The 25,211-nt window shown below is 42.4% G+C and overlaps 1 protein-coding gene and 1 long non-coding RNA gene across 3 annotated transcripts; one reads left to right on the forward strand and one right to left on the reverse strand.

Annotated features, from left to right (window-relative positions):
- The first annotated feature begins 2,312 nt into the window (after positions 1–2,312).
- aldh9a1a.1 (aldehyde dehydrogenase 9 family, member A1a, tandem duplicate 1) lies at positions 2,313–22,475 on the forward strand. 2 transcript variants are annotated; one of them, XM_035786326.2, is made up of 12 exons: positions 2,313–2,595; positions 2,931–3,100; positions 5,151–5,296; positions 8,662–8,791; positions 9,104–9,238; positions 9,537–9,733; positions 11,755–11,895; positions 17,561–17,749; positions 18,157–18,244; positions 21,218–21,359; positions 21,611–21,723; positions 22,056–22,475. In XM_035786326.2, exons 2-12 carry the CDS (start codon positions 2,962–2,964, stop codon positions 22,154–22,156), a joined length of 1,521 nt encoding a protein of 506 aa, XP_035642219.1. In that variant the 5' UTR covers positions 2,313–2,595; positions 2,931–2,961; the 3' UTR covers positions 22,157–22,475. The 2 variants fall into 2 exon arrangements, with proteins under 2 accessions (XP_035642219.1, XP_035642211.1); XM_035786318.2 differs by having other exon boundaries at positions 2,323–2,617.
- On the reverse strand, positions 22,259–25,073 carry LOC118393565 (uncharacterized). Its single transcript, XR_004827572.2, has 3 exons — positions 24,730–25,073; positions 23,223–23,330; positions 22,259–23,148 (listed from the first exon to the last, which is right to left on the reverse strand). It is a non-coding gene; the product is annotated as an uncharacterized LOC118393565 (long non-coding RNA).
- Between the last annotated feature and the right edge of the window lie 138 nt (positions 25,074–25,211).

The raw sequence follows: 25,211 nt of genomic DNA on the forward strand, positions 1-25,211 counted from the left end.
ATGAACTTATCCTCTGCACCAGAGGTAACTCTGGGTCTTCCTTTCCTGTGGCGGTCCTCATGAGAGACAGTTTCATCATAGCGCTTGATGGTTTTCAAATCAAATCAAATGTATTTCATAAAGCCCTTCTTACATCAGCTGATATCTCAAAGTGCTGTACAGAAACCCAGCCTAAAACCCCAAACAGCAAGCAATGCAGGTGTAGAAGCACAGTGAATAGGAAAAAAAATCCCTAGAAATGCCAGAACCTAGGAAGAAACCTAGAGAGAAACCAGGCTATGAGGGGTGGCCAGTCCTCTTCTGGCTGTGCCAGGTGGAGATTATAACAGAACATGGCCAAGATGATAAAATGTTCATAAATGACCAGCAGGGTCAAATAATAGTAATCACAGTGGTTGTCGAGGGTGCAACAGGTCAGCACGGCCAGGTGGACTGGGAACAGCAAGGAGTCATCATGCCAGGTAGTCCTGAGGCATGGTCCTAGGGCTCAGGTCCTACGAGCGAGAAAAAGAAAGAAAGAAAGAAAGAAAGAAAGAAAGAAAGAAAGAAAGAAAGAGAGAATTAGAGAGAGCATACTTAAATTCACACAGGACATCGGATAAGACAGGAGAAATACTCCAGATTTAACAGACTAACCCTAGCCCCCCGACACATAAACTACTGCAGCATAAATACTGGAGGCTGAGACAGGAGGGGTCAGGAGACACTGTGGCCCCATTGATGATACCCCAGGACACGGCCAAACAGGAGGATATAATCCCACCGACTTTGCCAAAGCACAGCCCCTACACCACTAGAGGGATATCTTCAACCACCAACTTATCATCCTGAGACAAGGCTGAATATGGCCCACAAAAATCTCCACCACGGCACAGCCCAAGGGGGGGCGCCAACCCAGACAGGAGGACCACGTCAGTGACTCAACCCACTCAAGTGACTCAACCCTCCTAGGGACAGCATGAAAGAGCACCAGTAAACCAGTGACTCCGTGACTTAGCTTTAGCCAGCATCATCTTCAGATTAGTCTTAACGTCGGTAGCCCTGCCCCCTGGTAAACAGTGTATGGTCGCTGGGTGATTAATTTTAAGTCTAATACTGTGGGTAATGGAGTCACCAATGACTTGGGTTTTCATTTTGTCAGAGCTAATGGTGGGAGGCTTCGGCGTCTCAGACCCCGCACTTACTGGTGGCACAGACACTGTTTCATCCTTTCCTACACTGAAATTAGCCTTGCCTAACGATTGCGTCTGAAGCCTGGCTTGTAGCACAGCTATCCTCGGCGCAAGGCGATCGTTCTCCTGTATATTATGAGTACAGCGACTGCAATAAGAAGGCATCATGTTAATGTTACTACTTAGCTTCGACTGGTGGAGGTCCTGACGAACCACGTCCAGATAAAGCGTCCGGGGCGAAAAGTTTGAATGGAAGAAAAAAAATAATAATAATTTGAGTGAGAGAAAAACAAAAAATATAAAGGGTAATTAAAAAGTAAAAACTATTACGTTGTCCGGTAGCACATGAAGAAACTTTCAAAGTTCTTGAAATGTCCCGGATTGACTGACCTTCATGTCTTATAGTAATGATGGACTGTTGTTTCTCTTTGCTTATTTGAGCTGTTCTTGCCATATTATGGACTTGGTTTTTTACCAAATAGGGCTACCGTGCTTCTATACCTGCATTGCTTGCTGTTTGGGGTTTTAGGCTGGGTTTCTGTACAGTACTTTGAGATATCAGCTGATGTACGAAGTGCTATATAAATAAATTTGATTTGATCTTTTGTATGCCACCCCTACCTTGTCACAAACCAACTGATTGGCTCAAATTTATTAAGAAGGAAAGAAATTCCACAAATACATTTTTAACAAGGCACACTTGTTACTTTAAATGCATTCCAGTTGACTACCTGTTTGAGAGAATGCCGAGAGTTGGCAAAGCAAGGCAAAGAGGGGCTATTTTGAAGAATCTCAAATATAAAATGTTTAGATTTTTTTTAGCACTTTTTTGGTTACTACATGATTCCATATGTGTTATTTCATATTTTTTATGTTTTCACTATTATTCTACAATGTAGAAATGTAGAAAATAGTGAAAAATAAAGAAAAACCCTTGAATGAGTAGCTGTGTCCAAACATTTGACTGGTACTGTATATATATTTATTTTTTCAAAAATGTTGAGATCCAAATGGCACCGCATTGTAGGAATGACCCGGTTATTGACACTTGTTATTGACACTTGTGTCCTCGTGACCTAAACTGTAATGTAAGGGGCCAACTCAATTGCCCAGGTTTTAGAATAAACGTCGAAACACTTATTTCAAATGCTCAAGTATCCGGATGATACAGTCCATGTATATGTGAAAGGCAAGCTATCAGACACCCTGAAACTAATTCCGCCCATATTGTGTAATTGCTGAAGATTTAAACTGCGGTCATATTCATACAGTATTTCCACACTGGTTTAGTGGCTAATATTTTACACATTCCCTGTTTACGAGGGGCGAAGTGCGTCTGTCTGATACGATATCTGCTGACTTGCATCAATAAAACGTCAAATCCAAAGCAGGACGAAAGCTTCGATTTGCGGAACAGACGACGGTAGGAACACTCAAATTATTAAGTAAGTGTGATTTTGATTAAATATGCAGAATAATTCGGTTTAGCTCGCTGCAAGGCTAGGCCTGAAGCCTGCGTTTTTGCTGCCTTGTATAAAAGGGCGTGTTTATATTGTTGCTGACTGTCTGGAGGACTTTTTCTTCTGCAAATACGCACGAATGCATGCTAACTAAATTAGTAAAAGTCTACATGTATGTAGATACATATTTAGCTAACTAAATATTTTGCCCATGCGCTATGGTTTGCCTGAAACTGCCGCCACGCTTACATGTTAATAATGTTGCAGTCTGATCACTCCTATTTTATTTGTCCTACAGGTGATTCACACACAGTTGGACATTGTCGAACATGGCCCAGCTTCTAGAGTGTATGTCAGGTGCCTCCACTGGACAGGTCGTGGTGACAGACCACTTAAATTTCTGGGGCGGGTGCAGAGTTAAACCCAAGGATGGAATTAACGCGGAGCCCGTCCACGAACCTGCAACTGGTTTGTAGCATACTACAAACACTAGACCGTTTACTAAATCAAATGTTATTCGTCACATGCTTCGTGAACAACCGGCGTGGACTAACAGTGAAATGCTTTTACTCGTAGGCTTTCTGATTTAATAGAGCTGTAGGCCTATATCTCAGATGCATTGAATATATTTAGATACATTACTGTATTGTAGTAAAAAGGTATCTCAGTGCACAGTTGACCAGACATAGATCTCCTAGTTATCCAGTATCTGAAATGTAAGTGTTAAGTTTCACTGACCTTTTATGTTGTTTAGTTTCCATTAGAATATTATTATCAAATAAAATGTATTTATATAGCCCTTTGTACATCTGCTGATATCTCAAAGTGCTGTACAGAAACCCAGCCTAAAACCCCAAACAGCAAGCAATGCAGGTGTAGAAGCACGGTGGCTAGGAAAAGCTCCCTAGAAAGGCCAAAACCTAGGACGAACCAGGCTATGAGGGGTGGCCAGTCCTCTTCTGGCTGTGCCGGGTGGAGATTATAACCGAGCATGGCCAAGATGTACAAATGTTCATAAATGACCAGCATGGTCAAATGATAATAATCACAGTAGTTGTCGAGGGTGCAGCAAGTCAGCACCTCATGGGTAAATGTCAGTTGGCTTTTCATAGCTGATCATTAAGAGTATCTCTACCACTCCTGCTGTCTCTAGAGAGTTGAAAACAGCAGGTCTGGGACAGGTAGCACGTCCGGTGAACAGTTCAGGATTCCATAGCCGCAGGCAGAACAGTTGAAACTGGAGCAGCAGCACGGCCAGGTGGACTGGGGACAGCAAGGAGTCATCATGCCAGGTAGTCCTGAGGCATGGTCCTAGGGCTCAGGTCCCCTGAGAGAAAGAGGGAATTAGAGAGTGGATGCTTAAATTCACACAGGACACCAGATAAGACAGGAGAAGTACTCTAGATATAACAAACTGACCCTAGCCACCTGACACAAACTACTGCAGCATAAATACTGGAGGCTGAGACGGGAGGTGTCAGGAGGCACTGTGGCCCCATCTGATTATACCCCCGGACAGGGCCAAACAGGAAGGATATAACCCCACCCACTTTGCCAAAGCACAGCCCCCACACCACTAGAGGGATATCTTCAACCACCAACTTACCATCCTGAGACAAGTCCGAGTATAGCCCACAAAGATCTCTGCCACGGCACAACCCAAGGGGGGGCGCCAACCCAGACAGGAAGATCACGTCAGTGACTCAACCCACTCAAGTGACGCAACCCTCCTTGGGACAGCATGAAAGAGCACCAGTAAACCAGTGACTCAGCCCCTGTAATAGGGTTAGAGGCAGAGAATCCCAGTGGAGAGAGGGGAACCGGCCAGGCAAGGGTGGTTCGTTGCTCCAGAGCCTTTCCGTTCACCTTCCCACTCCTGGGCCAGACTACACTCAATCATAGGACCCACTGAAGAGATGAGTCTTCAGTAAAGACTTAAAGGTTGAGACCGAGTCTGCGTCTCTCACATGGGTAGGCAGACCATTCCATAAAAATGGAGCTCTATAGGAGAAAGGATTGCCTCGAGCTGTTTGCTTAGAAATTATAGGGACAATTAAGAGACCTGCGTCTTGTGACCGTAGCGTACTTGTAGGTATATACGGCAGGACCAAATCGGAAAGATGGGTAGGAGCAAGCCCATGTAATGCTTTGTAGGTTGGCAGTAAAACCTTGAAATTAGCCCTTGGCTTAACAGGAAGCCAGTGTAGGGAGGCTAGCACTGGAGTAATAAGATCAAATATTTTGGTTCTAGTCAGGATTCTAGCAGCCGTATTTAGCACTAACTGAAGTTTATTTAGTGCTTTATCCGGGTAGCCGGAAAGTAGAGCATTGCAGTAGTCTAACCGAGAAGTAACAAGCATGGATTAATTTTTCTGCATCATTTTTGGACAAAGTATTACCTCACTATTTGGGGTCAGCAAAAGTTCACTGACCAATTTACAATATGCCCCCCCCAAGATTCTGTTTGCCGGTTAGATGTTTGAATTGTTTATTTGTCTTTTTCATGTGGTGTCTGCAGGGCGTAAGCTGTGTGACATGTTTCCATGTGGGAAAGAGGAGGTGGACCAGGCCATCCAAAGTGCACATACTGCCTACCTAAAGTGGAGCAAGATGGCAGGCATGGAGAGGGCCCGAGTTATGCTAGAGGCTGCTCGCATCATCAGGGTGAGACATGTCATGTGAGCAGAATGCTGCTTAATTCCATAGCATCGCTGTTAGAATTAGAATATAAGCTACTGAACAGAGAAATTATTTCTCTTTAAATAATTTCAGACTTTTCATGAGTGCATTGCATTCCATACCTCTTTACAGTGTACAGCAGGGGTGTGGAGTTACATTTAATGAATCTGAGGCCCCTTTTGTCGAGTTAGCTCTGTACCAAGGAGTCTTTGTAAGTGATTGCCACTCCGACATTGCTATATCCAATATTTATATATTTCTTAATTCCATAATTTTACTTTTAGATTCGTGTTTTTGTGAACTGAAACACAAGCATTTCGCTACACCCGCAATAACATCTGCTAAATATGTGTGTGACCAATCCAATTTTTGTTTGATTTGAGGACATAAATTGCTGATTGGAACATTCTTGCTGTTATGCATCATCCCAAATATTAGTGGTGAACTGAAGTTTCTTTAAAGGTTTCTGGGAACAGTGCCAGGAAAGGTTTGAAAATGTTACACAACATAATTGAACTTGGTTGAAAATGTGCAATCCTTGTTATTTATTAAATGCACAGGAATAGTACACTGTAAACTCCAATGTGCTGTCTACTCAAAACCTCTGAGGAAATCTGTTTCACTTTATGAGTACAGTTACTTACAGATCTTTTGTGGTCATTACTCAAACAGTTTTGAGTTGTATAAGCTTGAAACATTTTTGTAATACCCCTACGAAGCCACGCCTCCAATATAATTTCCCTAAGAGCTCTTTGCCTTTTTGAGGAATTGTTGAGTTACCATCCATGACTGTATTTTATTGTAACAGAGACTTGGTTGTTGAGTTCGTTCATATTCAGTCCTGTGGCCTTCACCATGTGAGTTCCTGGGTGAATATTATCGTTACCTGCCGACCCCAGGGTTAGAGCGTTGGGCCAGTAACCGAAAGGTTGCTGGATCAAATCCCCGAGCTAATAAGATAAAAGTTCTGTCCCTGAACAAGACAGTTAACCCATTGTTCCCCGGTAGGCCGTCATTGTAAGTAGGAATTTGTTCGTAACTGACTTGCCTAGTTAAATAAAGGTTAGTGAGAGCGATAATTAAACTCTTTAGGACATTACATTTCTCGTGAGGCCTTATTTTGAGGCCTAGCTTTACAGTTTAGAGGCCACATCACACCTGCAAGTGGCACAATTCCGGTATCTTTCCGAAAATTCCCAGATTTATAAAAATGCTGGGAGGAGGATTTCCAGGAATCTTCTAATCGGGATTTCTGGAAAACCTGGGAAATTTACCAGAATTTTGCAAATCACATTATGCTGGCTTGCAAAGTAAAATGTAATTCCTATTTAAATCCAACTAGAGTTAGGATATACAACAGTTAGACTTTTTACTCAATTGCAACCTGCATTCATAATGACTGCCAGGGTTAGGAACTGTGAGGAGACTACCTTAACCATTTAAACTGGGATAACCATTCCAGTAATGGGTGCGAAAATTCGAAATAATTTGATTAGTTTAGAAAAAAATGTTATTGATCTTTGTGTAGCATAAGATTAATTAATCAATCACTCAATGTACATTGACTCCCTTGGTGGACTGCACTAGCATTGAATAGTCCCCGCGATATGTGACTTTTAAGGGAAGTCAGGAACCAATACACACAGTCAGTCGGGAAAGCAAAGGCTAGCTCTTTCAAACAGAAATTTGCATCCTGTAGCTCTAACTCCAGAAAGTTTTGGGGTATTTCTCTACGGCTGGCCATGCTTTTCTCCTGGCTACCCCAACCCCGGCCAACAGCTCCCCATCCCCCGCAGCTACTTGCCCAAGCCTCCCCAGCTTCTCATTCACCCAAATCCAGATAGCAGGTGTTCTGAAAGAGCTGCAAAACCTGGACCTGTACAAATCAGCAGGGCTAGACAATCTGGACCCTCTCATTCTAAAATGGTCCGCCGCCATTGTTGCAACCCCTATTACCAGTCTGTTCAACCTCTTTCGTATCGTCCGAGATCCCTAAAGATTTTAAATCTGCCGTGTTCATCCCCCTCTTCAAAAGTGGTGACACTCGTCCCAAACTGTTATAGACCTATATCCATCCTGCCCTGCCTTTCGAAAGCCAAGGCAAGGAACAGATCACTGACCATTTCGAATCCCACTGTACCTTCTCCGCTGTGCAATCTGGTTTCCGAGCTGGTCACGGGTGCACCTCAGCCACGCTCAAGATACTAAACGATATCATAACCACCATTGATAAAAGAGAGTACTGTGCAGCCGTCTTCATTGCCCTGGCCAATAGCTTCCAATACTCTACTCAGCAAACTGGATGCAGTCTGTCTCACAGTGCCACCCGTTTGTCACCAAAGCCCCTTATACCACCCACCACTGCGACCTGTATGCTCTAGTTGGCTGGCCCTCGCTACATATTCATCGCCAGACCCACTATGCTAGGTATAGCTCCGCCTTATCTCAGCTCACTGGTCACGATAACAACACCCACCCGTAGCATGCACTCCTGCAGGTATATCTCACTGGTCATCCCCAAAGCCAACACCTCTTTTGGCCGCCTTTCCTTCCAGTTCTCTGCTGCCAATGACTGGAACGAATTGCAAAAGTCACTGAAGACTTACATTTCCCTTGCTAACTTTAAACATCAGCTATCTGAGCAGCTAACCGATCACTGCAGCTGTACATAGTCCATCTGTAAATAGCACACCCAATCTACCTACCTCATCCCCATATTGGTTTTATTTACTTTTCTGCTTTTTTGCACACCAGTATTTCTACTTGCACATCACCATTTGCTCATCTATCACTCCAGTGTTAATTTGATACATTTTAATTACTTCGCTACTATGACCTATTTACCTCCTCACGCCATTTGCACACACTGTATATAGACTTTCTTTTTTTTCTATTGTGTTATTGACTATGCTTTTTTATTCCATGTGTAACTCTGTTGTTGTGTCACACTGCTTTGCTTTATCTTGGCCAGGTTGCAATTGTAAATGAGAACTTGTTCTTAACTGGCCTACCTGGTTAAATAAAAAAACATACAAAAACACAGATATGAAGAACAATTCCAAAAAGTCAACCTGCAGTAGAGCATGCTGGGTAAAAGTTCATTTCTTTAAAAAATGTGGTTGTGAATTCTCATTTAGTTTTGAGTCAGTACCACAAACATTTGAGGTAATAATGATTTTTCATTGACTCAGTTCAACTTACTAGAGGTTTACAGTGTGCTGTACCTCAGTGATCACATTTTAGGAAAAAAATGGGTGATCTCGGGAATCAAACCCACTACACTGACGTTACAAGCGCAATGCTCTACCAACTAAGCTACAAAGGACCACTATTCCCAATGCTGTTAACAGGAGAGAAGAGACAACATTGCCAAGTTGGAGGTGATCAACAATGGGAAGTCTATCACAGAGGCCCGGGTGGACATTGATGTTTCCTGGCAGACCTTAGAGTACTATGCTGGCATTGCTGGCACACTGGCAGGTAGGAACACACTCTGTGGAAGACATCTATAAACAAAATGATTTTGACCAATTACCATCTTATGCTATTGTGGTTCTTAAACACATATACATTGTATTCTTATTAGCCTGACTATTTTCTTATCTTTAAACAATGTATTCTTCACTTTTGTTTGTCTTTTATTCTTATGGGCATAGTGACAGGTTTTTAACTTTTACTGAATGATGCATAACACAGACAAATTTGTTGCACCCTAATAATGAATCACACAACTACAATATATCTGCAATAGCATTCATAGCAATGTTACTGTTAACCTTTCATTCACCTCAGGCCAGCACATCCAACTGCCCGGAGGATCCTTTGCTTACACCAGACGGGAGGCCCTGGGGGTATGTGTGGGCATCGGGGCCTGGAACTACCCCTTCCAGATCGCCTGTTGGAAGTCTGCTCCTGCCCTGGCCTGTGGTATGTTTGCCATGACCTCCAGCGTTCATATGCATTACCATCACCCTGTGGAATGTTTTTTTTTTTTTGCTTCACATTTCAGTTATGATCAGATGACTTAAAACTAGTCAATACATATTTCATTATTTTGTATAATGAACGTATCGGTTCTTTTCATGGAAATTTAAATGAACTATGCATATGAAGAGGAATAGTAGGTTTTGAACCGGTATCTCTGAATGTCTTTTAGAGACAGATTGTACTGTGAGTGATACTAAGTATTTTATTTATTTATTTCCGTGTCTCTCTTTATCCCCAGGTAATGCCATGGTGTTCAAGCCTTCTCCTTTCACTGCTGTGACCGCTGTGATTCTGGCTGAAATCTACAAAGAGGCTGGGGTACCTGATGGGCTCTTCAACGTGGTGCAGGGTGGGGCGGAGACCGGCACCCTGCTCTGTAATCACCCCGGCGTGGCTAAGGTGTCCTTCACTGGCAGTGTCCCAACTGGGAAGAAGGTACAGACTGAAACAAAATACTTAATGTGTGTTTACCAAGGTCGTAATCATTAGGCACCAAACATAAGAAAACAGACTGAAACAGGGAGGGACTACCTAAACTAGTCCAATAAGAAATGCTTGTTTCAGTTGTAAAATATTTTGCCACTGTGTCCTCTGAGTACCATACTAAATTCTTGTCATGGCAAGCCTTCAGTCACCTCTATGATCATAATCTCAGTCTCACTGAAACTCACAGCCAGTAATTGACCTCTCTGGATCTATTGATAACGAGAGTAACTTGAGAAACCGAATTGCTTCTCTGCTCATCAATGACAAGACCACTGAACAAGAGTTTGTACTGTTAGGTGACCTAAACTGGGATATGCTTAACACCCCGACCGCCCTACAATCTAAGATGGATGCCCTCAATCTCACACAAATTATCAAGTAACCTACCAGGTACAACCCTAAATCTGTAAACATGGGCACCCTCCTATATATCATCCTGACCAGCCTGCCCTCTAAATACACCTCTGCTGTCTTCAACCAGGATCTCAGCGATCACTGCCTCATTGCCTGTGTCCGTAAAGAACAAAAACATCTTGTGGCGTACTGCATTAGCATTGAATAGCCCCTGCGATAGGCAACCTTTCAAGGAAGTTAGGAACCAATATACACAGGCAGTTAGGAAAGCAAAGGCTAGCTTTTCCAAATACAAACTCCACAAAGTTCTGGGACACTAAAGTCCATGGAGAATAAGAGCATCTCCTCCCAGCTGCCTACTGCACTAAGGCTAGGAAACACTGTCACCACCGATAAATCCATTATAATTGAGAATTTCAATAAGCATTTTTCTACGGCTGGCCATACTTTCCACCTGGCAACCCCTAACCCGGTCAACAGTTCTTCACCCCCACAGCAACTTGTACAAGCTTCCCCACTTCTCCTTCACCCAAATCCAGATAGCTGATGACCTGAAAGAGCTGCAAAATCTTGACCCCTACAAATTAGCTGGGCTAGACAATCTCTTTCTAAAATGATTAGCCAAAATTTTCGCAACACCTATTACTAGCCTGTTCAACCTCTTTCATATGGATTCTTATATCTCCCTCACTAACTTTAAGCATCAGCTGTCAGCAGCTTACTGATCATTGCACCTGTACACAGCCCACCCAACTACCTCATCCCCATATTATTATTATTTTTTTTCCTCCTATGCACCCCAGTATCTCTACTTGCACATATATCACTCCAGTGTTTAATTGCTAAATTGTAATTATTTCACCACTATGGCCTATTTAATGCCTAACCTCCATAATTTTACTGCATTTGTACACACTGTATATAGATTTTTCTATCGTGTTATCGACTGTATGTGTAACTATTTGTTGCTTTTGTCGCACTATGTTTTATCTTGGCCAGGTTGCAGTTGTAAATGAGAACTTGTTCTCAACTGGCCTACCTGGTTAAATAAAGATGAAATTAATAAATTGGCTACCCAGACCATTTGCTTTGGGTTTTGTTTTCACTGCTGCTACTTGCTGTTTATTATCTATGCCTAGTCACTTTAGCCCTACCTACATGTACATATACCCCCTGTATATAGCCTCCTTTATTGTTATTTAATTGTTTCTTTAACTTTTAGATTATTTAATATTTTCTTTCTGCATTTTTGGTTAAGTGCTTGTAAGTAAGCAATTCACAGTAAGGTCTACACCTATTGTATTGGGTGCATGTGACAAATAACTTTTGATTTATGACCCATATTCTTTGTCACCATCACCACGATCAATGTTAGGGACAACACTAGAGGTAGTTATTTATCATACAATATAATGGTCAGTAGGAGGCAGTGTAGTCCTGCAATTGTCTAAAACATCTGTCAGACAAGACTTGTTCATTAAACATTCATTTGGGAAGTACTATTCCCATGGCCATACCTTTTTTAACACTATTGATATGATTATTGGTCAGTATTCATTTATTTCAGTTCTCATTGGCTAATTGGACCTTTCCTACAATCATGTTCTCCCTTTCAGATCATGGAGATGTCTGCGAAGACTGTAAAGCAGGTGACTCTGGAGCTGGGAGGGAAATCACCCCTCATCATCTTTAAAGACTGTGAGCTGGAGAACGCAGTGAGGGGGGCGCTCATGGCTAACTTCCTGACTCAGGGAGAGGTGAGCTCTCAATGTTAACCGACTTCTTCTTACTTAACTTTCAGTGCTGACTGACTTCTTACTTAATGTCCCAATACTGTTGTCTGTATTGATGTACAGTGTTTTCTACAGCGCCGGCTGTCGTCTAAACAGACAATTACAGACAAATCTTCAGCCGGCTTCTTTTTCCACTTAAATTAACTAGGCTACTTTTCAATTCGCTAGTCAAAAAAAAAAAACGGCCAAGCTGTCTCCCTCACGCGAGAATGAACAATGTGCATCTTCTAGCAATCTATTGATAGTTTAGGTGCCTGTCAGTAACAAAGCGATCAATGACAGGGAAACGCTACTAGTTTGACAGTCTGCTGTCTGTCCTGCCTCCTGTGGGTAGTGTGATTTGTGTGTGCTGTGGTTGGTTGTGTAAAGAAATTCTGCAGAGGTGGAGAGGATGCTTCTTTATTGTCTCTCAGTGTATTTCAGGGCTCTAGAGTGCTACCATTTTACTTTCATATGCGGCTAAAAATTGATGTGCGAATTGAAAACTAATTTATAGCTACAAATCTTTTTTTTTGTCTTACTGCCATTTTGTTTAATAGCTGGTAGCTAATAACACAAGGATCATATAAATAAGAATGATTTCTTATGTCTATGCAAATAACTACTTTGCAACAGTGCATGGGGTGCTGTGCGCATTGAGTGAAGTGCTGAAAGATACAGTGCCTTGCGAAAGTATTCGGCCCCGTTGAACTTTGACCTTTTGCCACATTTCAGGCTTCAAACATAAAGATATAAAACTGTATTTTTTTTGTGAAGAATCAACAAGTGGGACACAATCATGAAGTGGAACGACATTTATTGGATATTTCAAACTTTTTTTAACAAATCAAAAACTTAAATTGGGCGTGCAAAATTATTCAGCCCCTTTACTTTCAGTGCAGCAAACTCTCTCCAGAAGTTCAGTGAGGATCTCTGAATGATCCAATGTTGACCTAAATGACTAATGATGATAAATACAATCCACCTGTGTGTAATCAAGTCTCCGTATAAATGCACCTGCACTGTGATAGTCTCAGAGGTCCGTTAAAAGCGCAGAGAGCATCATGAAGAACAAGGAACACACCAGGCAGGTCCGAGATACTGTTGTGAAAAAGTTTAAAGCCGGATTTGGATACAAAAAGATTTCCCAAGCTTTAAACATCCCAAGGAGCACTGTGCAAGCGAAAAATATTGAAATGGCAGGAGTATCAGACCACTGCAAATCTACCAAGACCTGGCCGTCCCTCTAAACTTTCAGCTCATACAAGGAGAAGACTGATCAGAGATGCAGCCAAGAGGCCCATGATCACTCTGGATGAACTGCAGAGATCTACAGCTGAGGTGGGAGACTCTGTCCATAGGACAACAATCAGTCGTATATTGCACAAATCTGGCCTTTATGGAAGAGTGGCAAGAAGAAAGCCATTTCTTAAAGATATCCATAAAAAGTGTTGCCACAAGCCACCTGGGAGACACACCAAACATGTGGAAGAAGGTGCTCTGGTCAGATGACACCAAAATTTAACTTTTTGGCAACAATGCAAAACGTTATGTTTGGTGTAAAAGCAACACAGCTCAAAACCCTGAACACACCATCCCCACTGTCAAACATGGTGGTGGCAGCATCATGGTTTGGGCCTGCTTTTCTTCAGCAGGGACAGGGAAGATGGTTAAAATTGATGGGAAGATGGATGGAGCCAAATACAGGACCATTCTGGAAGAAAACCTGGTGGAGTCTGCAAAAGACCTGAGACTGGGACGGAGATTTGTCTTCCAACAAGACAATGATCCAAAACATTAAGCAAAATCTACAATGGAATGGTTCAAACATAAACATATCCAGGTGTTAGAATGGCCAAGTCAAAGTCCAGACTTGAATCCAATCGAGAATCTGTGGAAAGAACTGAAAACTGCTGTTCACAAATGCTCTCCATCCAACCTCACTGAGCTTGAGCTGTTTCGCAAGGAGGAATGTGAAAACATTTCAGTCTCTCGATGTGCAAAACTGATAGAGACATACCCCAAGCGACTTACAGCTGTAATCGCAGCAAAAGGTGGCGCTACAAAGTATTAACTTAAGAGGGCTGAATAATTTCACACCCAATTTTTCAGTTTTTGATTTGTTAAAAAAAGTTTGAAATATCCAATAAATGTCGTTCCACTTCATGATTGTGTCCCACTTGTTGTTGATTCTTCACAAAAAAATACAGTTTTATATCTTTGTTTGACCTTTTGCCACATTTCAGGCTTCAAAGTTCAAGGGGGCCGAATACTTTCGCAAGGCACTGTACCTTTGTAGAAGCGCACAAACATAGTTGGTCGAATTTACCCAAAAGTCTACTAAAGTGACTTTATCCTTGTGTTTTCTTGGATATTTACATAGTTTTGTTCACACACTAGGTTGTTGTTCAATGTTAGTTTGAGTTTTCTAAACTGATACTAGCAAGGTGATGTCAGAGAATCTCAGCCGTTACCACGGCTCACCCAAAATCGGTAATTTACCACATGTTTTTCCAATCTGGAAGGTAAATTTGATCAATAATTCAATCATTTTGCTGTGTATTTCGGCTGGAATAGAGGCATTAGAATGTACCAGAGGCAACCAAAATATAGGTTGTTCTGTGAAACATTTTGGGGACTTGTGGGAAACACTGAATGTAGCACAGGGATAAGCAACGTTGATGGGTGCGGGTGCCATTTTTAAAAAAAAAACTGAATTCATCAAGAGGGGCCCAGTGGCTCTCACGTCTGCTAGCCCTCATCCATACCCACATATGCAGTGGTGAGACATTTTTTTTTAAGTTTCATTAGTTATTTCTTGCAATTCTACACATTTTGCTATGGTGCTGAGAGAATAATTTGCAGTTTTACAGCTAATGTCCTGCAAATTCTACATATTTTGTCATAGGGTGGAGAGAAATGTTTGCGGTTTTCTAATATGATATTTGAGTGAGTGACTAACAATCAATGGGAGCCACTCGGTCGGTAATTCGACATAATTACTACGAGTTTAGATTGGTAAGTTACCAATCTTTCCATAATTTTAGCTGACATGGGCTAATTGACTGTCAGTAGTTAGGTTTCCGTCCAATTGGTGAATCTTTATGCATATTGTAGAATATTTGCATGAAGAAAATATGCACATTTTTCATGAATCGGATAAAGTTCAATGTGTTTCAATTGCATTTTCTACTCTACAGATTTAGTTTTGTCAAACTGTTGTGTTAAATAGCAAATGTGCCTACTTTGGTCTTGGTACATGCGCTCTAGCCAACAGCTTGCAGATACAGTGCGGGTAGACTGCAGGTAGGGTCGTCTACATGATGACATTATTATGGATAAGAGCAAGAGTATTTGTTAAACCGCAGTCAAGCATCAATCAATCATGTCACCAGAATAATACCCTCAATATTTATTGGAAAGGACCAAGGTCACTGGATTTTCACAACTCTGAAGTTCATAACTGGGATCTCCTGAGTGGCACAGCGGTCTAAGGCACTGCATCTCAGTGCTAGAGGCGTCACTACAGACCCTGGTTCGATTCCAGGCTGTATCACACCCGACTGATTGGTCGTCTTGTAGGGCGACGCGCAATTGGCCCAGTGTCATTAGGGTTTGCCCGGGGTAGGCCGTTATTGTAAATAAGTATTTGTTCTTAACTGACTTGCCTAGTGAATAAAGGTTACATTTAATATTTATTTTTTTGCCTTTTATTAAATAAATCAAATTAAAAATAACTTAATCTGTAGCCTAATAAACTGCATGGTTTCCCAAGTCCTAGTGGGAGGACCGGACCACACACCATATCTTTGTGTGACTCCAAGTTTACTTCGATATAATACTTATTATGTCAATATTTGCACATATAAAGGTGTTTCCACCACCACCATTTCTCACATAATTAATTTTAATTTTTTACTTTACTTGCGTTAACTTTGGATGGAATCGTGGTTAGTGACTGACTTAATGAGAAACCAATGCACAACCACAAATCTAAATTGCACGAGGAGTATTCTAACTCTCAACATAAGTTGAGACCCCGACTGAGTTCCAAAATTTTTTAAATTGATGCCACGGGCTGCCAGTTGCCCATCCATGATGTAGTAATGTACAGGAGTACTGTATTACCATCTCCATGCATGGATATTGGACAAGAATGCTATAAGAATGCTGTTTATTGACTATAGCTCAGCATTCAACACCATAGTACCCTCCAAGCTCATCATTAAGATCGGGGCCCTGGGTCTGAACCCCGCCCTGTGCAACTGGGTCCTGGAATTCCTGACGGGCCGCTCCCAGGTGGTGAAGGTAGGAAACAACACCTCCACTTCGCTGATCCTCAACACAGGCCCCACAAGGATGCGTGCTCAGGCCCCTCCTGTACTCTCTGTTCACCCATGACTGCGTGGCCACACACACACCTCCAACTCAATCATAAAGTTTGCAGACAACACAACAGTAGTAGGCCTGATTACCAACAATGACGAGACAGCCTACAGGGAGAAGGTGAGGGCCCTGGGAGTGTGGTGCCAGGAAGATAACCTGCTCAATGTCAACAAAACAAAGGAGCTGATCATGGACTTAAGAAAACAGCAGAGGGAGCACGCCCCTATCCACATCGACGGGACAGTGGTGGAGCAGGTAGACAGCTTCAAGTTCCTCGGTGTACACATCACTGACGATATGAAATGGTCCACCTACACAGACCGTGTGGGGAAGAATGCACAACGGTGCCTCTTCAACCTCAGGAGGCTGAAGACATTTGGCTTGGCACCCTAAAACCCTCACACACTCTTACACATGCACAATTGAGAGCATCCTGTCGGGTTGTATCATCGCCTGGTACGGCAACTGCACCGCCTGCAACTGCATGGCTCTCCAGAGGGTGGTGCGGTCTGTCCAAAGCATCACCAGGGGCAAACGACCTGCCCTCCAGGACACCCACAGCACCCGATGTCACAGGAAGGCCAAAAAGATCATCAAGGACAACAACCACCCGAGCCACTGCCTGTTCACCCTTCTACCATCCAGAAGGCAAGGTCAGTACAGGTGCATCAAAGCTGGGACGGAGAGACTGAAAAACAGCTTTGATCTCGAGGCCATCAGGCTGTTAAATAGGCATCACGAGGTGGCTTCCACCGAGTTATGTAACCCTGCACCTTAGAGGCTGCTGCCCTATATACATAGACTTGAAATCACTGGTTACTTTATGAAAGTGACTAGTGTTCCATTATTGTTTACATGTTTGCTTTACACATATGTATATTCTGTAATCTATTCTACTGTATTTTAGTCTATGCCATTTCGACATTGCTCATCCTAATATTTATATATTCCTTAATTCCATCTCTAACTTTTGGGTTTGTGTGAACAGTTCGATATTACTGCACTGTCTGAGCTGGAAACAAGCATTTCGCTACACCTGCAATACACATGTTTAGCTGATGTTATGTGACCAATAAAATTTGATTTGATATTTTTTCTGACCTTGATTTAAGCATATGTGAAGCTTGGCTTTCCTTACCCTTTGAACTTGTGATACATGTATCTTCTTCCACTCTTGGTTTCTATTGAGTTGAACTCTATTGACTTACTATCATGTTGACATGCAACCTTCACCAACCGCCTACCTCTGGTCTCCCCTGTTTAGGTGTGCTGTAACGGGACGCGGGTGTACGTGCAGAGGGAGATCATGCCTGTGTTCCTGGAGGAGGTGGTTAAGAGGACCAAGGCCATCCGAATAGGGGACCCTCTCCTGGAGAACACCCGCATGGGAGCCCTGATCACTAGGCAACACCTGGACAAGGTGCTGGGCTTCGTCAGCCAGGCCAAGAAGGAGGTATCAGTAAATGAATGTGCAACCTGGATCGTGTTCAGTAGGGTACTGTGGCAGACCAGGAGGTTTGGTCAAGGCGTGTACCCAGATCAGACACTGTTAGTGAAGGATTAGCTCATTTTCAAGGGTGTTCGTTTAAATAATAGATCAAAAAGGATAGATTTCGCCCATGAGACCCTCTCCGGGATACCGTCTTCGGGGGTCCGGGTCTGGCTGTATCCTGTCGGGCACAACCCCCCAATGTTTGAACATCTGCCTCCTTCAGGACAGTGGGTACCTTAAAATAATGTCTACGCCATCCTTCAGTCTACTGTTTGTCTGAATTTTGTACCTAACCCAAATAATTATGTTGTGATCTGCAATGTAATTTTTTGTCAGCCTTTGTCTAATACAAATCTGTTTTCCTTTAGGGAGCAATGGTTCTCTGTGGAGGGGAAGCCTTTACCCCGAGTGAACCCAAACTGAAGGGAGGTTACTACATGTCTCCCTGTGTCCTGGGTGGGTCTTGTTTAATCATAATTACACCAATTGTCATGCTCATAACACTGTTGAATGGTATACCGGTACTGCAGTAATGTCATGGTACCAAAACATCACAATACTTATTATGCCAATATTTTAGAATACTGTAGTACCGTTTCATATGATACTACTGACTTTCAGCCCTACTGATCTAAAGAAACTGCTGGCGTCCTTACAAAAAAGGCTTGGTGTTCTAAAAGGATGCACCGATTGCAGAATAACGGCAGTGTATTGCAGAATAACGGCAGTGTACTGCAGAATAACGGCAGTGTACTGCAGAATAACGGTGCGTTTTGAATGCAATATTTTCAGCATACTGTAGTAATACTGCAGTCTTTTTCGTAAGGACGCCTGTTATAAACATTTTGTAAAGTCAGTTGAATTTAAGCAACAGCCATTAGTCTTTTGTATGCGCAGGTCCAATAATGTCATCTGTAATCAGCCAACCAACTCATTACCAGCCCTCACTCATCTGCTTCTCTCCGTACGTTCTTCACACTTGTCTATTTCTCTGGCTTTTAAAAAAATATATTTAATTTAACCATGATGGCGAGCGGGGATACAGACCCAGACCCTGAGTCTTCTGTTAGATTTGTACATTTGTTACATTGGAGCACTGTGCAAAGCAGCAGTGTTGATGCATTGTATAATTTCCTCGCCAGTTATAACGGCGAGCACAGGCCAGTCTGCGTAGACTTTGCAAGTTCCCTGTCATGTAGCCGCTGATTGTCCGGGAGGGAAATTGAGCACCGTTTCATAACAGGCATGCTTGCAGCTTTTATCTCCAGTCTAAACTTTTAAAGAATATGACCCCTATTACCGGAGATTCCTTTTCTTTCTATCCGGATTCGTGGCCATCTTTTACATAATTTCACAAACCATTTAGCGAGCCATTTTAAACTAATCCTGGGTCTCTAATTTATTGGTTTGATAACTAACAACGTTCAGTCATGATACCTAGCTAGCTAACAGCCTGGTAACTTGACAGTAGGTTTAGGCAAATTTGATTTGCACAGGAAGAAAGGAAAAGGGTCTGCTACTCATGCGATGTGCTTCAAAAGGTAGGATTCATATAGGCCTAATGTAAGCCTAAACTATATCAAAATCTATGTATTTCTGGTGCTCCTTAATCTGTTTGGTGCCTAACGTTTTAAAAGGTGTGTTTTAACTGAATAGTAAAGGTTTTATGCAGTGTTTTCTCCTGACTGACACAATAACATCCAGATCATTATGCAGTGTTTTCTCCTGACTGACACAATAATATGCAGATCATTATGCAGTGTTTTCTCCTGACTGACACAATAACATGCAGATCATTATGCAGTGTTTTCTCCTGACTGACACAATAACATGCAGATCATTATGCAGTGTTTTCTCCTGACTGACACAATAACATGAAGATCATTATGCAGTGTTTTCTCCTGACTGACACAATAATATGCAGATCATTATGCAGTGTTTTGTCCTCATACTGACACAATAATATGCAGATCATTATGCAGTGTTTTCTCCTGACTGACACAATAACATGCAGATCATTATGCAGTGTTTTCTCCTGACTGACACAATAATATGCAGTGTTTTGTCCTCATACTGACACAATAATATGCAGATCATTATGCAGTGTTTTGTCCTCATACTGACACAATAATATGCAGATCATTATGCAGTGTTTTCTCCTGACTGACACAATAACATGCAGATCATTATGCAGTGTTTTCTCCTGACTGACACAATAATATGCAGTGTTTTGTCCTCATACTGACACAATAATATGCAGATCATTATGCAGTGTTTTGTCCTCATACTGACACAATAACATGTTAATTGAAGAGGATGGGCTCGTGGTAATGGCTGGAGTGAAATGGTGTGTTTGATGACATTCCATTTGCGACGTAAGACATTTATTATGAGCTGTCCTCCTTTAAGCAGCCTCCACTGATGTATATTCCTTCCTCCCATTCTTCCAGCCAAATCACAGGTAGGCCTTTGCAAATATTAGCAAAGCAGCAATTCTATGCGGTCTACTATTATACGCTGAACAGTGTGAAGTTAAACGTCAATGTGCTCTACTTAGAAGTGTGAATTTCAGTGACTGGGTATTGGAGAACATTTAGAAAACGTGAACAAGCGTCCAGGGCAAACAGGATGCACCGCGCTCCAGTCAAATTGGGCATGCTCTGCAGCCCTGTGCTCACATACACATACTATTTGAAATGATGAGCATTTATTTTTATGATTTTTCTCCCCAATTTTGTGACATCCAATTGGTAGTTAGTCTTGTCCCATCGCTGCAACTCCCGTAGAGACTCGAGAGGTGAAGGTCGAGAGCCATGCGTCCTCCGAAACACGAACCTGCCAATCTGTACGGCGTCTTGACACACTTAACCCGGAGGCCAGCCACACCAATGTCTTTGAGGAAATACCATACAACTGTTGCCCAAAGTCAGCGTCCATGCACCCATCCCGCCACAAGGAGTCGCTAGAGCGTGATGGGTCAAGGACATCCAGGCCAGCCAAACCCTCCCCTAACCCAGACAGCGCTGGGCCAATTGTGCGCCGCCTCATGGGTCTCCCAGTTGCGACCGGGAGCAAACCCGGGTCTGTAGTGATGCATATAGCACGGCGATGCAGTGCCTTAGACCGCTGCGCCATTCTGGAAGCCATGAGTGCTTCTTAAAGTCATGTTTATTCAAATAATTTTTATTCAAATCATATGGTTTGGTTTCAATACTTCAAAAGTTAGGTCAAGGCAGTCACAAAAATAGATAGGTGTTGGTTAAATTGTGATTTTTATTTGGAGCGGTTTTTCGTGGAGCAGTTGGAAAGGACGTGGAGAGCAAGGAGCTCTGGTAGTGACTGTCCAGTCTATATTTGGAGCTATGACTGTAACTCCACATTTTGTATCTAACTTTATATGTAACTCCACATCCATGTATTCCAACACAGACAACTGCACAGATGACATGACGTGTGTGAAGGAGGAGATCTTTGGGCCTGTAATGTCAGTGATGCCCTTTGACACAGAAGAGGAAGTGCTGAAGAGGGCCAACAACACTACATTTGGCCTGGCCTCTGGAGTCTTTACCAGGTACAGTACCAGACCCATACACATTTAACCTTCTACAATAATCTTTACTCGATTCCTTGCATCCTCTCTCCTTGGCTCCTCAAAATGTATTGGATAAGGTCTGATGGGAGGAGTATTGGACTTTGTCCTCCAAATAGGTTGAGGAGGTGAGGAAATAAGATTCAAGGAATAGCGGGAATTGAGATGGAGACTTCGAATCACTAACTTGTCTCGTACACTGAGTCTCTCTTCCTGTTCTCGTTTCCCTGTAGGGATATATCCCGGGCCCACCGGGTGGCTGAGAACCTGCAGGCTGGAACCTGCTTCATCAACAACTACAACATCAGCCCTGTGGAAGTACCCTTCGGAGGGTACAAGCAGTCTGGTATGATGATGATGATAATAATAATAATCCATTCAATGTAATTAATGTTTGTCAGGACCCTACTTACGAACCCATAGGAAAAGAGACACTATTGTCACATATTATTGGTTTGAATATGTCAGCAGATCTGATGTTGTAACAATGCCATAACGGTAATATGAAATAAAGGAATAATAATCAGATTTTGTTACCATTACAGCACTTTTGCAACAAAGGAATAACAACAAAAATAGAAAGCAAGAGAGCAGATGGGGATAACAAGACATTACATATTCCTCATTAGATGGATGTGTTCTATGTGGTGCTCATTGCTCTCTTCTCTTTCTCCACAGGTTTTGGCAGGGAGAATGGCCAGGTGACCATCGAGTACTACTCCCAGCTGAAGACTGTGGTTGTGGAGATGGGAGACGTGGACGATTACTTTAATTGTTAACTTACCAAATAAGTGCCAAGGAAAACCAAGACCTATACGCTACTGTCCTTGAGACGTTTGGTGTATTTGTGCATCCGAGGAATGTAGCATTGCTATTGATAGTTTATAACAGCAAGTAACTGACATGGCTGGTCTGTCTGTACATGTGTGAGTATGAGGATGTCACCAAGTGCATTTAATACTTTGCATTTCAGCTGTGATCCGAGCCAAAGTGAATATGAAGAAGCGTTCAAACGTTTCCCATGGTCCGTCACTTTCTAGCACATCTATCTCTCACATTTTGAATAAAAGTTTGTAATACTCAGTTTTCCTATTCCCCACAACATTGTATTCCATTTCAGATGTTTGATACTTAAGAATATAAAATTCATTTAAAAACCTCACAACGAATTATAATTCATATATAAGCTATGGTACTTAACTGGCCTGAGTGGGACCAGTATTAAATCCACTACCCCATTCAGAAGTCTAGCACATGGGGATGTGTACAACCTCACCACAGATTCTAAGATGTGTAATGTGTGTGAAGTTGAAAGCTGGATGGAATAATGATTACCATGCACGTACACTTCAGAGGTAAAGAGGTAGGTTGTGACCTTTACAGCTAAGACGAGACCTACTGACACCAACCCAGTAAAATAGACTCCATAGATATTAGCCAGACAAACATTTCCTTAAATATAATTTATTATACACAAGACTTACTGTACATACCCTGGTTTCATGAGTTATATGTATGGTTTTATTTGGCAAGAGCTCAACAGGATCTGGCTGAAACAGACCAATCACCTACCAGTAGGCTGAGAATGGGGTATAAACAAAAATGAAAACCGAGTAAAGAAGAGCCTTTCCATTTTCTCTTCAGTGCAGGTCATTGGAATTCCCATATGCCGGGGCCAGGTCATGATGAACATCCCAAACCCAGGGTCTCACAGAGCTAGAGCGAGGTGCTGGTTGGGTTTCTCTTACAGGACAAGATAACGTATCCTCTTCTGAAAACAGATGTAGAACAAAGGGTCAAAAATCCTAGAATTGTCCGATGCTGGCCTGCTGACCATCTACTTACCTGGAGTGTAACGTCTCCAATAACGGCCACAGCATCCTAGCACCCGGTTCAAGACTGCTGACACTGAGGTGAGAACAAGCTGGATAGTAGATGAACTAGGATGCATTCCTGTATGGATCGGGAGACAGTGGGTTTTATTCGCGAACAATTAGTCCTAACTAGACCTAAACATGTATGGAAAGTTGACACTTGTTCGAATAGGGCCCTCAGGTAGCCTAGTGGTTATAACGTTTGTCCGAATCCCTGAGTTGCCACGGTCAAAATCTGTCCCCCTGTTCCTAGGCCGTCATTGTGAATAAGCATTTGTTCTTAACTGACTTTTACATTTTATTTTACCTTTATTTAACCTGGCAAGTCAGTTAAGAACAAATTCTTATTTTCAATGACGGCCTAGGAACAGTGGGTTAACTGCCTTGTTCAGGGGCAGAATGACAGATTTGTACCTTGTCAACTCGGGGATTTTTAACATTCTTACCACTAGGCCTCGCTGCCGCCACCTGGTTAAATAAAAATAGTAGGTTACTGCAAGCCCGCATCGATATCTGGGCTGATCTAAACTTTATTCCAATGGGAAAGTGGTATTGCTGGTAGGCTACACTGTCAGCAGGTAAACCTATATAATAGTCTATATTTCATCCGATGTCATGAAGATGCATCTGGAAAAGTGTATATCTCGCCTCCCTCTAAAAAGGCTATTTTGTTCCCACTAGGCAACAGCCTAGATCAATTGATCCACCATTCACACCCAGGTGGTTCATTGTGCTGTTGCCTCCATCGGGTAACTCAGCGGCGTGTGTGTAGGCTGTGCCTATAGAAATTGTACAGGAGAGGCTTTACAGGCTGAACTTGCAACTAGATCCATTGGGCAAGCTGTTGATATGTGGGCCATTTGTCCGTATCAAATAAATAATAGGTCTACATTATCATCACTACAGGCATGTGTACCCGCCATGATGATGAAAGAGACGTCAGTTAAAACACCAAAAAGTGTAGGAATAATGACAGATGGTCGCGTTTCGCTGCAGCAGATGAGGTTACAGAGCAGCGCGCTTTTGTGCTGTTCCCAAAGTGCACGGTGATAAAAGGCAGACTTTCCTTGGAGGGGGTTAATCAAATTGACCCCCTTTCTGTTGTAAAACTGCTGCGTGAACAAAACATTTTATGAATGGAACATTTAATCAATGATATAAGCCCCTCGTTGCGTTGACCAGTGCACTGTTTCCGATGCTGGAATTATTTGAAAGTGGATGAATGTGCACAAGTAGCCTACTTTTTGAAGTGGTTTGTTTGACAGTCCGATGAAAACATCGTGCCTGCTTGTGTACATTCCACATCGCACAGTTAAATAACATATGTGACGAAATTACAACTTTTTTTCACCACTGGTCATGGCCGAAATCAAATGGCATTGACTAGTTTGGTTGCGATATCGGCGAATATCTTTTCGCGATACTCTACATCACAAATCGTAAATAGGCTATAGCGAGTGCTGATAATGACAGTTTACCTTAGCAGTAGTGACAGTGTTTCCCTGAAGTGCAAATAGCCAATCCGATTCCCGGATCAGGACTGTTGTTTAACAACTAATTATGGATGTGTGGATCTCAAACGATCAAGTGCGAAAAACTTGTTCGCTTGATTGTCGCTGCTCAGGTCACGTCTAATCTTGAATTTTTTTTGCGATTTCTGCCATGAGAATACAAATATCGCATTGAAAACACGGGTGTAGACTCATAAAAGTCGCATTGTGATCTGATTGTGTTCAAATCTGGTTGACCATCTCCGCAATGTATGCAGATTTTTACTGTCTGGACCGTTCATTGTAGGCCTACCTCTCTCTGACTTCTACTGAAAGCGCATACAGTGGGCGACGTCATCGAACACCGCCCACAATCAGAATAAAAATAGTTTTGGGACTTGAGATTAGTGGATATAGAGGTTTCGTTCGTTTGAGTCCGTAATGAGTCAGCAGAAATCTAGCAAGCAAAA

This window comes from Oncorhynchus keta, chromosome 1, assembly GCF_023373465.1.
Source record: "Oncorhynchus keta strain PuntledgeMale-10-30-2019 chromosome 1, Oket_V2, whole genome shotgun sequence".
In the NCBI taxonomy this organism is placed as follows: Eukaryota; Metazoa; Chordata; class Actinopteri; order Salmoniformes; family Salmonidae; genus Oncorhynchus; species Oncorhynchus keta.